General features: G+C 39.6%; 1 protein-coding gene across 2 annotated transcripts in view; it reads right to left on the reverse strand.

Annotated features, from left to right (window-relative positions):
• myo1cb (myosin Ic, paralog b) overlaps positions 1 to 13,124 on the reverse strand; it is a 57,023-nt gene extending 43,899 nt beyond the window's left edge. Inside the window, exons 1-2 of one of the 2 annotated variants that reach the window (XM_065280997.2) lie at positions 12,986 to 13,124; positions 12,695 to 12,873 (exon numbers count right to left, since the gene is read on the reverse strand). In XM_065280997.2, the coding sequence (XP_065137069.1) occupies positions 12,695 to 12,787 (93 nt within the window). In that variant the 5' untranslated portion in view covers positions 12,788 to 12,873; positions 12,986 to 13,124. Of the gene's footprint in view, positions 1 to 10,366; positions 10,712 to 12,694; positions 12,874 to 12,985 lie in introns of those variants that run through there. The other variant, XM_065280999.2, reaches the window with a different exon arrangement.
• Between the last annotated feature and the right edge of the window lie 1,036 nt (positions 13,125 to 14,160).

The raw sequence follows: 14,160 nt of genomic DNA on the forward strand, positions 1-14,160 counted from the left end.
AATATGAAGTTGATTTTTAAAAGTCTTAAGCACACCGCAAATCAAACGTGCTGCTACAGTATGCTCTAAATGCGCGTGTAAATTTAACTTCTGGGCACTGCCAGGCTGATTTTTTGAAAAGTAAGTGATATAGGCTACTCACTGCATGTTTTGGCATTCGGTAGCATATGCATCAATGAGATGCAAGGTGTTGCTTTTAATGTTCTTTTTAATTTATATTCACAAAACCTAACAACAAAACATTGTTTATAATTACGAGACAAATTATTTGAAACGAAATTCGTTTTAAAGTAGCAAACAAAACTTAAATTAAACTCGTAATAAACTAATTAAATTGAAACAAAACAACATTACAACAATATTTAAACCCAACAATACTCAAACATTAACATATAACAGACATTACGATACATGTTAAAATAATCTGTAGTTTGTTGGTAGATGTTTATTGGGCAAAACCTGCGTTGCAAACCTCCATTTACCAGAATAAATCATTTTTACTTTGAAATTGATGCGTTGTCACGTTAAAATCAGCTGTTTGTTTAGGTTCCGTGTACTTTTATTTACACTGCATCACAACCCCGGAGTTCTCGAACTAAAACAGGGTCTGCAGCATTTACGAATGACTCTATTAATAAGTGCGATTAAAATGCGTTAAAATGTTTAACGCGTTATTTTTTGTGTAATTAATTAATCTTAATTAACGCGTTAAAGTCCCGGCCCTAATAAACATACAATATACCAAATGAAAGAACAGACCCTCTGCTTTAAAAAAAATAATAAAAAACGTTTCATCCTACCTTCAGTGGTTCTTTTGTAAATCAGCTTTTGAATATGGGTAGGTTTCTGCAAAAACACCACATTTTAAGCAAAAAGTAGAGATAATTCCATTTTTGTGACGAACTTTTCATAGATATCCCATTCAGAGCGATCTTTAAAAGAGACACGGACATGCAGCTGCTTGCCATAGGGCAATCCTTCCGGGTTTAAAAAGTTGCGGAAGGGATAATAGCGGTATTGCGGAAAGACGGAAAATCTCGTCATTGGCGGGGAAGCGTTTTCTCTTAATTGACGAGATATCTCGTCAATGGCGGTGAAGGAGTTAACAAGAATGCACTGCGCGAAACTGAGTCATTAGCTTTACCCACTAACCAATGATCAATGCAGCTTTCAGGTTTGTTCTACTTCATGCGGCGCCACAAGAACCAGCAGCCGGATGACGGCAAAGTTCCGCGAGACCGATTTAAAAGCAAACTCCTCAGTATGATTTTGCGAATCGCTCTCGCGGTACTTTGACGTCATTCAGCTGTTGATTCTTGCGGCACCGCATGAAGTCGAACAAGCCTAATAGCTTCTTTTACCGCCCAACCTGCTCTCAAATCAACTCAAGTAAACTTGAAGTTAGCCAGCAGACGAACCCAACCAAACAGTAACTCCGCTTTTAACATCTCTGAAGGGGAAATCACCAAAACCCTCGATAAAAGATGACCTGTGCTGTACGTAGATGTAAGAACAACAAATTCAGGCCACCAGAAGTTTCTATTGTTTACATCAACGCAACCCTCAGTTGACCCACCACTACTAGAAAATTTGAATATGCAGCACTTTCGTCAGGAGGATTTCGAGTACTGTTTTTCAGCACAGTTTTCCAGACTCAGGTAACGTAAAATGATCAAAATATCAAAAACATAATTTGGCTTAGTTGTTGCTTGTTTGGTGTAACTATGGTAAACATACTACGTAGAAAGTTATTATCATGTTGTTATTATTATGAACATGAGCAAAGCAAGCTAATGTTAGTAAAGCCCTGCAAGCCCGTCGGGGCCCGTCAGGCTAAGCCCATTTGGGCCGGGCTCGGGCCGTTTTTTTTTTTTTTTTACAGACCGGGCTCGGGCTTATTTTAGCGTCTCTCCTCATTGTGTGTGTGTGTGTGTTTGCATGTGTAGAGACATCGCGCATCTGAGAGAACGCATCCGAGAGACGGAGCACACATCAAAGAGCATGCGCATTAGAGAGAGCTTAAAAGTGATTGATATTGGTCTCAGGTCGGGTCGGGATCGGGCTGAAAAAATTGCAGGCCTTGTCAGGCTGGGGTCGGGTAGGGCTTCAACACTACGGGCCAGGGCCGGGTTAGGGCTAGAGTTTTTGGCCCGTGCAGGGCTCTAAACGTTAGCTCATCCTGTGCAGCTGTCAATCAAAGAACGATATCATCTACTGTCAATCATATCGCATCAGGACCCGTCCCCATTTAGAATGTTCAGAATTATGTAGTCGTGCATTTTCTTCCAGTGATTTGACGACGCATCAAATCACCGTTACTGTAGCAGTTAAAAGCTTAAATTTTTTATATGGAGTTAGTACATTTGATGGCAGCAAAATCAACTACATATGTGATGTAGTTGTAAATATAGTGTTGGAGCATAATGTTGTTTTAGGGTGGACTTCTGCTTTAAGTTATTTATTGACGGTTTCAGCAGTAACAACATAAATAAGTGGCTTCCGTGGTCATCACCTAACTTCCGGTAAACTCTGCTAAGAATAAATAACATCAAAGTCCTTTTAAAGTAGTTTATTTATATAACAAGCCAAATAAACAACATGTAGATTACCTAGGAAACAAAAAATGTTTTTATTTATTTTCGACGAGGTATTTGTTTAAGAGTTCAGTTTAGCAACTATTCAGACCAATAAACAAACAGAAACCGGAAGTACAGTTCTGACCAGACGCGCAATCGCGTGACCGCACATGCTCTGATGAAACCGCCTATAGCAACTCCTCGCTAGTCAAGAAAGGTCAAATTAATTAATTAAAAAGTGCAACAAAGAATGTTTAGGAACCATAGACTGTAAAAAATATGTACGTAGTGTCCGTGACGTCACCAATAGGTTTGTGAAGAGCTTTTTGCAGCCAATAGTAGGCAGGGCCTACTTGACCGCACATCTTCAACCGAAAATGAGTAAAGAAGCGAGACATGAGGGAAGCTAAGGTGGTTGGTTGCTGAAACCATGCCCGCCTAGCTTGACTCTAGTGACAGCAGTGGCAGTTCACCCATCACTCAAGTGGCCACGCCCTTAACTATGCAGAACTAATATCATTGAAATGGATGGATTACAAAAAAATTCACCCCCCTCACAGTTGTCAAGAAGGGCAAAATTAGCTAAATAGACCAAAAACACTTTGTGTCAGGCTGTAAATATATATTTTTTGCTGTAAAGTTTTACATTTTAACATAGGGGTCTTTGGGAATTGACTTCCTTTTGGAGCCAGCCTCTAGTGGCCAGTCGATGAACTGCAGTTTAAGTCACTTCAGTATTGGCATCATCAGAAAGATCGGAAGGTTGCCCCTCCGTAGGAACAGAGAGACTCAAAACATGGCTTGAGTTTATGACATATTAAAAGATTTTCAAAACTAATGGATTTAGTTTGGGTTGATGATACACGAGTTTGTTTTCTGCAAAGGCAATTTTTCCACACAGGCAGACCCTGGCAATTCCTTGAGGGTTTTGTGAAGAAACAATATTTGCCCATCTGCCAATGTGCTCCGACAGAGGTGGAATGAGGTTGGATGGAAGAAATTTGCAGTTATAAAACGTCAATCATATATCCCCAGTTCTCTTTTTAAGCTCTCCTGGGTACAACACAAACCAGATCACGCCCACCTCAGCACCAACCAACAGGTGAACAGGGAGGGGTAGACAAAAAACAAAAATATGACCTCAACACAGCACCCATTTTTCTCACCTCTGAAGAAAACAAAGCTGAACTGAGGTAACAGACAAGATTGAACTTGCCACAAAGGAACTCCAAATATCCACATCTAAAAGCTCTGAACCCAACCCTCAACCGGTCCTCCCTTTTTCCAGGACCAGTCTGGGAATACAGCACAATGCCGCTGTTTTAAATCCAGCTGGATCTCCCATTGCTGTCATACTGTATACAGCAGCAGCTGGGTTGGCAAGGTTGTGGCCATGTCGTCTCCTCCCAGAGCCTAGAATACCCACAATGCCTTATAAGGGCAGGTTATGCTTCTGAGCGTGGGACGGGGGTTCCCACATGAGTTTCTGTGTCTATCCAATGCTGAGCGGTTGGAGGTTGGAACAGACATGGCAATGCCACCCCTTCCTTCCCGCTTTCTATCTCTGGCCTCTAACAAGTTGTGTTTATAACTTTAGGTGCCTACAGTATGCCCTAGAGAAAGATGTTATGGAGCATTATTGAATTTGCTCAAATTTGAGGGTGTGGAACAAGCTGGATTAATAACTGGGGGGATTGTACTGGTCAACTGATCCCTAACTCGAAGTGCATTGCAATACAAATCTCAAATTTTGGTTGATTGTTAGGCAGTTTTTCGATGTCCTTGCAGTGCATTATTCCAATTGAAAGTGCTAACCTTGAGTATTTGTTAGTGAAACGTAAGGGCCTCAGAATAGAGAAAGATACTGTTTCTAAGATGACTTCCTCTACTGAAAAGCCAAGGCTGTTGAGCTGTCAGTGGTCAATTAGAGATGTTGATATTTTATTTTTCAACTCCACATCCACTGGAAATGGGATGCATAACAATCCTTCAAGATGATGCTGAAAATTTCCGTTATGGGCCTTCCTGTTTTCTGGTGCTTCAGGAGCACGTGTTCACCAACAATTGACATTTTCTCAGAACTCAAAGATCATTTGCAGATTTCTAAAGTCAGCAGCCCACATTTGCCCCTCTTAGGGCGCACTCACATTATCCAAACCAAACCAAACCATGCCCCAGCGCGATTGTCACCCCTCCCTACTACCCCAGGTGCACGCACTCACACTGTACTTTTTATCGATCCGAGTCCGGGTGTGCTTTCGTCATTAAGATGCGATTGTTTTGAAAAAAGCAGGAAGTAAGTTCTCTCTTAACACTGGAACCCTCCATAATGATAAGTCTGTGTTTTTTATTCGGAGTCGTATAGACAGTCCTCTCACATGTCATCATATTTCTTAGTTGATCTGTCACGTGTGCAGCAAAGACATTCATGTAACCACGCAGCTCGCATCAAAAGGTTTTTACGAAGGCAGATGAAGGTGAGCGGTCGCGCAACTGACGTCTTCACCTTTTGAATCGTGCTCAGGCGCGATTGCGCTCACACCACAGCCTTCCGCGCCTGAGCCCAAGTAAACCACGATCCGGCTTACCTCTGCAACCCGGCCGCGGCGCGATTAACCGATCCGCGCCCGGGCGTGGTACAGAGCGATCACACTAGTCAAACAAACCAGGCTTTGGGGGTCAAACGCGCCCGAGCGCGGTTTGGTTTGGATAGTGTGAGTGCGCCCTTACCCAAAACTTTCCTACCCAAAGAAACAGTGGCATGTTGTTTGTTTATTCTTAATGCCATTCCAGCACCTATGGCTATATTATGGCGAAAACTGTAGATCCACAAAAGTTGTGGAGGGGGGGCAATTTGGCATTTCAAATTCACCTAACTTAAATGTTTTTAGGCCTGTGGGAGGAAACCAGAGTACCCAGAGTAAACACACACTGACACAGCTAGGGCTCGAACCGGGGACCTTCTTGCTGTGAGGCAACAGTGCTCCTCACTAAGTAGTGTAACTCCACTCTTATGACAATACAAACCTTATTGAAACAAAATAATTGGGAACAAAGCTGAAATCCATTATAAGATGCAAGGATACAGATGCCGATCAGGAGTACAGTTAGAGATAACCTGGTCACCAAAGCAAGCATGATGTAAATCCATGAACACAATCATGTACTATAATGAGTAACAAGGCTTTAATACTTTACTGACTTTTATCTCATTCAACAGCGTGGACTTTGCTGCATTGTGCACTTATATTTATAGCTCGTGATTTTGGTCGAATAGCAATTAATGTGTGTTGACTTAACTTCTCACACACTTGCTCTCAACGGCCTCTCAATTTCTTTCTCCCTAAATAATACATATATATAAAAGCCCTCATAGCATAATACTGATACAGTATCATGGGAAAAATATTACAATACATTAAAACATTGCCTTTCTCCCTGACCTTTCAAGAAACCAAACCCGAGCCACGAGATGATGGAAACATTTTGGATTCCCCTTGTGAGAATCTTTCTCTCCCTAAAGAAAAACACTGAAGAGCTTATTTCAACATCTTATTACAACATCTCAGCTAACCTATGACTGATCCCGACATGACACCACCAGTCAGGGAGTCTCGAGACTTTCGACTATAAATCATGTGGTGGTGAGGTGAACATAATGTATCAGTGTGGATACCAACACTCCACACAGATGCATCATTCAGGGGCAGACCATCGAGCAAGATGACCAGCTGGTGACCATACGCTTAGTTGCTGCAGCAACCATGAAAATGTCATGCAACGGGTGCAGATAGCCACCACGCCCATTCATTCCAAACATAACAGCCCTCGTTAGGAGATACCAGCAGATTCTCAAGGGAAGGGCAAAAGGACAACCACCCTTAAGCTGGTGATAAAGCTAAAGCAGTAGGAAGATTCATTCATAGACCCAGTCATGGGCCAATAAACCAAAAAGAATTGCAGAACATTTACATGCATTTGCTCAGACTAATAACTACAGCAAATCAAGTTCTAGTTAAGTCATGCAAATGGCTATTTTATCCTTTTAAAGAATGCCCAAATATATCTTAATGTTGGAGAGGTATCTTACAGAGTAAAAGTTTTGTTTTTCTTAAGGAGTCACTTCATATCTGGGAAATGGGTAGTGCAGTAGGTATGATAAATTTGATGAAACATGTCTGGACTTAGTATTACACACACTCTTCTTATCTCTGCTTGGATATCATGATGGCATTCCTAAACACGCTTTCCCAGTTTGTATGAAGGCCTCCATTTGAGAAGATGTACACCTTGATTTCATTATCAAAGTACTGTTTACATTTACATTTGCATATGTGGCAGACACTTAATCCAAAGTGTATTCAATCCATATGTTTATTTGTATTTCCTGGGGATTGAATCCACAACCTTGGCGCTGCTAATGCAACTGTCTACCTAGCTTTGATCACATGATGTTTGGAATAGATTATAGTTTTTTAGTCCTGGAGCCTGTTATTTCCCAAAATTACATAATAACACAGAGTCAGACATTACACATGTCTGTGTCCAAGACAGCGGTCAAGAAATCTACAAGAAAAAACTGCCCACCAAGTAGCACTCTGTATGGGTGTTGTTGTTACCAACAGGGCGTTTTCTTCATAGTAATGCAAGCACTGTAACCTCGTTCCCAACACGGAGGAAATACATTTAACACAGGTCAACAGATCAAAAACACTCTCTCTCAATATGCATATTTTACCCTCCCTTTCATTTCTGTGGCCTGATGCAAGAACACACCTGGCTTGGATTGCATGACTCGTGTACATGCTGCAGATCTTAGTTAAAGGTTAACCCACACCTTCTAGATCCCATCATGAGCAGAGCCAGAATCATCTCATAAAGGTTCACTTTTGGTTTGTGATAAACACCATTGCTCAACTAAGTTTTGACATATCCTGAGCAGCATACTAGTGATGGATGGTACCATGAACATATGGGTACAGATCTGCATACATTAGTAACTTTAAAACACAAACAGCTGTAAAGTCTTAATAGAAAGACCAAAATATTTCGAAATCGCCATCACACATAATTCCAGTTCTAATGAAATGTTATCAGATCTGCCAAGACTGAATGCAAACATTATGTTAAATCAGGCGAACAAGAATGAAAACTAATGTGAAATTCCATGAATGCAGTTGTTCTTTGGGCAGAAAGATGTAATCACCGCTGTAATCTCATCTGTGGGCGTTTTTCCAGAAAAAACCTCTGGAAAAGAAATGTAACCTTAGCCACAAGTTTTAATCCCATGCGTCCACCCATGTCAATCTGAGCACAGTTTAAACCCGTGCCAGAGGATATCAGATGGCTTACAGACGATCAGGTTAATCAGTAGTGTGTGAGTGTGTTAGTAAGCAAAAACAAATCTCCTGAAACAGCTTGTCAGCACAAAACGTAATGTAATGCGAGCAGGTAAATCCTATTTTGCTCAATATATGAAAAATGTCTGATTCTCTGCTCAGCAAATGTTTTTCACTTTTCTTACCGGTTCGCTTATTTAACTTCTCTTCCTTTTTGGACAAGGCACCATGGTTTGTTGATATATACTAGTATGGACTTAAGGATTAAAACAATAGACAGGCACCGCAATGGTAAAACTTTGAATACCCTGCTGTAGTATGTAAATATCAAAATTCCAAAGCACACAAATGTTGTATCATCTGATCCTCCTAGCACACTAGTCGTTTAGGAGGTTATTAAAAAGAAATCAGAAATACTTTATGCTAAAAGCCTTTAGTCTGGCTTTGCATTTTTCCCTGATATGGAGCAGAATGGAGGCCAAGGGCAGGGCCCTCGATGGGAAATTTGAAGTGGAAAAGCCACAGCTAAATTAAGAAAAACTGCAGATCCGACAATGAGCTCATGACTCACCACAGGGCAGAAAGACATTTACTCACACAAGACCAAATTCTGAGAGTCTTGTGTCCCCTCCGACCTCCAACTTCCTCCAGTTCTCACACTGAAAACGTTATGAGAGCAAAACTCGCTGTACTGTAAACAAATATGATGCCTACATGCATCACTCATAAACGGCCAATGATCATATGCAAACTTTTAACATTACAGAATTGCTTTGGGCTTTTTTTACTTATACATAGGCAGTAATGTTGAAAGCTAATAAATATCAAAATGGCCTCACAGCCCATTTTTCTTTGTTGGTGTGATGCTTTTCTGAGTAAAACAAGATGTTTGATGTGAATACAAAACGTAGTGTACAACTTAATATTATCTTTATATTACAATACTGACAATATAAGACACATAAATTAATAGCAGCCATAACAGTCATAGTTAAGTTTAAAGCCTTATAAAGTTGAAACCCGTTTATTTGAATGCTTGGTTAGCCCTGAAAACTTCCTGTTCTGAGAATCACACGCACAGGTGTATCCCCTATGAGAAGCTCTCCGGGACATGCTGACAGCTGCTACTCGACAGAGCAGCAATAAGGGAAGGGCTGGTGTGCACAAATGCACACATTGCACAACCACAATTGTCACCAACCCTCCCAGTCTGAACCAAATATTTTGCCACCTCATAACTCACCACCATAAACAGATGAAGAACACAAGAGTGATCGGACGAATGCAAAACAGACTAAAGAAGTTACTGCAGTTGAGACGGCACACTGTCTTTTGTACATCTATGTACACCATGTACATTTTATTGGTGGATGGAAAAGACACGAACATTGTACATGGCTCAATAATGACAGACACAAAGCTAAGCAGAAAGTTAAATGTCTGGGGAACAGCTGGAAAACTGTTTAAATCTCCCTGCATTTAACCAAAACCCACTTGCTATAACATGCCCCTTTTTTTTTTATTTCGCTTTCACCCAAAGTGGCGAATCCATCAGTTTATATGAGAAGCACCCTGTTCTTGGAAGTGTACACTACAACCACTCTAAGTTTGTTTATAGTAATAATTCACCAAGGCATCCACCTACAAGCCTACTCAACTGGAAGCAATTGTTGTCAATTATAGTAGTTACGCCACAACAAGTATTGCACAATAAATAGATTTGCAGCCTCCTCCTGCGGCATTTCAGTTCATTCTGCACATCATAATATTTTGCAACACATGGATGGAGACATATCACGCATGTCGTACAAGGACCTTTCGGGTCAAGATACGACCTTAAGATGACACTACTAGCATACTTGTACATGCACGCTGACAAAGTACAGTACAGTAAAGCTCGCATACACACCCAGTGGCATAGTAGGATTGAGGGAGGTTAGTTTGCAGTGACAGATAAATAACAGCTGGTCTCATTTAGCTCCATTCTTATGGAGTGGACTGGAAAAAATGTGGTCAATCAAATCACTTCCAAATTGAACACAACGTCTAAGCTTCGCAGATGAGGGTTTGTTTATATAGACGTCATTCATTTGAATAATCATCGCTGAATAAAAAAGGAGTGGTTGTTAAGAACTTTACGAGTCCTAGTAAAAAGTAGCTGATCAAGTATGTATGACAGTGGTCTAGTCAAAACCTAGTGAGCCGCCACGCGGTATTGATTCACAAAAATAATGTCTTGAATAGATAGGAATCGCACTTGGTTTTAAAACACAGCATGTTTCCCAAAATGAATAATATATCCACAAATGACATTCAATATAGTAATCGTTGAAGAAAGTCAGCACGCTGACCCTCACAAACACGCGTGGGAAATGTAAAGTCGCGCGTCATAAAGGTTAAAATGTCACGCGTGCTTCGATTCAAACATAAAATGAATGACGCGTCACTTACCTGGTTTAAACTACAAATCCAGCAATGTCCCAAAGCAAAAGTGCTTTATCACTGGACCACTGCATTCAATCCCGGTCAAATGCAGTTTTAGAGAAAGTAATTTGTTCTCAAACTCCGTCTTCAGATGTAATCTGGACCTTTGCCTCCTTTCTTGAATCAAACGACCGAAGACACTGAAAAGTCTAGACGTCCAATCTCTTAAATCACTTAAGTCTTGGATGTAATAAAAGTATCAGGACATTTATGTCTTAAATTAACAGGTAGTCATGCTCTAGTCTAGTGTGTGATCATGTATGCCATGATACACTGAGTAAGGGTGTTTGAAATATTACCTCCCTCCCTCCGTCTCTCACTGACTCACGAAAGACTGTACCAGGAAGTTCCCGACCAATCCCACGACTAAAATCACACGTGTATCTTTTTACAAATTTGCTTAACGCATTGAAAAATATGTGGATGAGCGTTTTATGAAAATTAACCGGTCATTTTGAAAAAAAAAAATTTTATTTAGTAATGTGCGCTGTTTAAAAGCAGTTTATTGCACAGTTCACCTGCTTCCTCCTCACCGAATGAGTGCTTATTCTTAACAAATGTGCTTGTTTGTGTAAATACGTGTGTGATTTTAGTATAAAATAAATCATGTGTTTGATTATAATCATGTCTTTTTAAAATTTAAACTAAGGTAAAGTAGGCGTTTCTCATAGGTATGCTTGGGTAACTGCGCACTCTACAGACAGTACTGAGGTACAGCACTACAGGGCTTACGTTGCAGCATCAACGTGTATGAGTGATGTGCATTACGTCATTGCAGAAGAATCCACAGTGAAGCTACTTTAATCTACTGATGATTTTACTTTGACCTTCTACTTTTATTTTTGTCAAATCAACCATTTCTTTCATAATTTTATTGTGCCATTTTGTTAAACTATAAAAAATCCTGTGTTGTTTCAACTCATTGCTAGGTCAAATATTGACAAGATTGGGTTTGTCTGTAATAAACAACCCAGTGCCTTAACTAATAAAAAATACAGTAAACTTCTGGGTATCTATTACACACATATGGAAAACATGCCCTGTGAAAGACCAGCATTCAATTTTATCAATGAACACTGCTGAAACAAAATCCCTCGTGTCAAGGTGACCTGTGCAGTGTTGTACTGTAGGAAGGGGGTGTGATCAATTCTGCTCCCGGTTTGGTCCACAAAAATCCTTAACCAGTTCATTTTTGCAGACCAGCTGAACAGGGCGGAAAGGTTGTATCCTGTTGACAAGGCAATGTTGGACAGATAGACTGTACTAAAGGGTGGTTCTATATCTCCTGTCACCAGTTGGGAGGAAATGGGCATTACGACCATTGTCACAGTTTTTATCAGTGATTTAAGTACAGCTTATTCTTTCTTGTTAATGTATATCACACACTTTCACTCTCTCTCTCTCTCCCTTATGCACTCATACACTTCAAGGGTCACGTGACATTTGGGGAATGTCAGGATGCCGTTATGGAATTTCAGTGTCATTTCCTCAACCAAACAATTCCATTCAATCTACACTAAACTCAAGCAATTCTCAAACATTTATTCATGTGAAACTATTGGATGATTTGAGCTGACTAAATAGACCATGAAGTGGTTAAGTTCAAAGAAAAGCAATGCTTACAACCTAAATAAGATTAGAGAACAAAGCATAGTTGACTTAAACGGGTGCGACATTGGGAGTCAGCCAACTTTTTCCCTTTTGCCAACCAGACTAGAAACATGTGTGGTTTATTAACAATGAAGTTCTACAAAATAACAAAAATAAAAACTGAGCAATACTTGCAATACAGTACTGACAAGTACTTGCTTATTTTATATATTTTTTTACATTACAAGAAGTATAAATACACAAATGTATGCATGAAAAACAGTTATTCACCTATTGTAAAATGTCATCCAGGTGTTTGTGTATAATTTTCCTTTATATTTTTGCTTAGTGTTATATTCATTATTCACCCCAATGAATATTGCACTGAATATTATTAAAACAGAATTGTAGTATTCATCCAATTTTCTTGACACACAGCATTTGTTTCTTTTGCTGTAGACACCCTGGATTCTCATTATACTATCAAAGCAAGAGTTGCTTTTATAATAAACAATTATGTGCTGACAATCAAAATGTTGTTTACGACAAGCCACGAAAATGCCTTGTTAAGTAGGCTTACAAAAAAACTTGACAGCTATCACAATAAACAATTTGTTGCAGTTGCATTATTTGTCTGTTTAGTTATGCAAATTGCATTCTGTACTGATAATATGAAGTAGCATCCAAAACACAATCTGCTCTTACCTTGGTGCAGCATTGACAGTAAACCTCTCCATTTTTCCCTGGAGGTAGTATGATTTCTCCAGTAGGTATCAACTGAATCTGAAGCTCCATCATGTTGCCTGTGTGTCCCAATGTCTCTGTACGAGTATATTTAGCCACTTTGCATGAGGAAAGCTTCAACCCTCACTGGCACTCCTGCTCTGTGGGATGCATGAAAAATGATGCATGAGCATCTATAAACAACAAGGTGTACACAATGATAGCAAGTAAAGACACATTTTTTTACCTGTTGCAGTATAAAGAGAAAAATACCTTTTTGGTATAGATGTAAGCGGTGTGCAAAAATCTTTCCACAGCCAGACATGTGCTATATTTGATGTTCCCTGCTTCTGAGCCGCTCTATACTGAGAGTTTGCCGTCAGGGTTTCCTCTAGGCTTTAGCATCCTGTCCTCGACTTTCCCGGGATAAACACCGGAGGAGCCCACATTTCCCCTGCACATACTAGAAGTACGTTGTAATCTATAGCGAAAGGGTGTGAATTTTCTTTGAATTTTGACAATGATGACAAAGCATGAACTTATTGACCTAGCATTCCATCAGGGCCCTACAAGAGCCACAAACACAATAGTTATGATAAGTGCACTGCAGCAAGATCCTTCCTCTTTAAATTGGATCAAGACAAAATAATTAATCAGAAAATATTAAATACTATTACATATTTTAAGTAACACAGTTTCAACTTCATAACCAAGGAGTGCATAATAACAGGCCATGCTAAGAATGTAATTATGTTGTGTGAACATTATAAGAGCATTACCAATGCTTAAACATTTGTATATATGGTCGCCAGAAATGGGATTGTCAATTGTAAATGTGTTTGTAAAATAGAGATTGTTGGGGGGGAAATGACACAGACTCACATCCTCTGACCTGTGACATTAGCTGAGACGTTCATGATTTCTGGGCATCAACAGGAAAAGTGGTCTTGGCATATTCCCTTTGAATAACATGGTCTAAATTTGGATAAAGCCACATAGTGTATCATTTACTGATATGCTACAAATAGACCCTTGGAGATGTTATCTAATGACAGATTGTCAGACTGTTAATAGTTGAGTAATGGTATCCTGTTTGTAAGAGAGGGAAATCATGGAATGGGGAGGCTTATGGTACTGTATGTGATAACGGGTGAAGGGTAGAATAAGGTTGACTGGATAAACCATTAGTGTTATTGACATGGTGAAGAGTATCGAAATGGTTATGTAAGAGGACATTTAGAATAGCTCTCCTAAATATAGTAGTCAAAAAAGTTAATCAAAATCCTAAGAAAAGAATGGGTATTGTTCAAATTTTTATTTTTATTTCGAACCCGTCTCATAAATAATCATAATACAATTTGTCCACAGAAAACTATTAATATCAATAAAAGTTCATACATAATAATTCCCTCTTACAATAGCATTACTTTCGATGAAGCAGAACATTT

Source organism: Paramisgurnus dabryanus, chromosome 8, assembly GCF_030506205.2.
Source record: "Paramisgurnus dabryanus chromosome 8, PD_genome_1.1, whole genome shotgun sequence".
Taxonomy (NCBI): Eukaryota; Metazoa; Chordata; class Actinopteri; order Cypriniformes; family Cobitidae; genus Paramisgurnus; species Paramisgurnus dabryanus.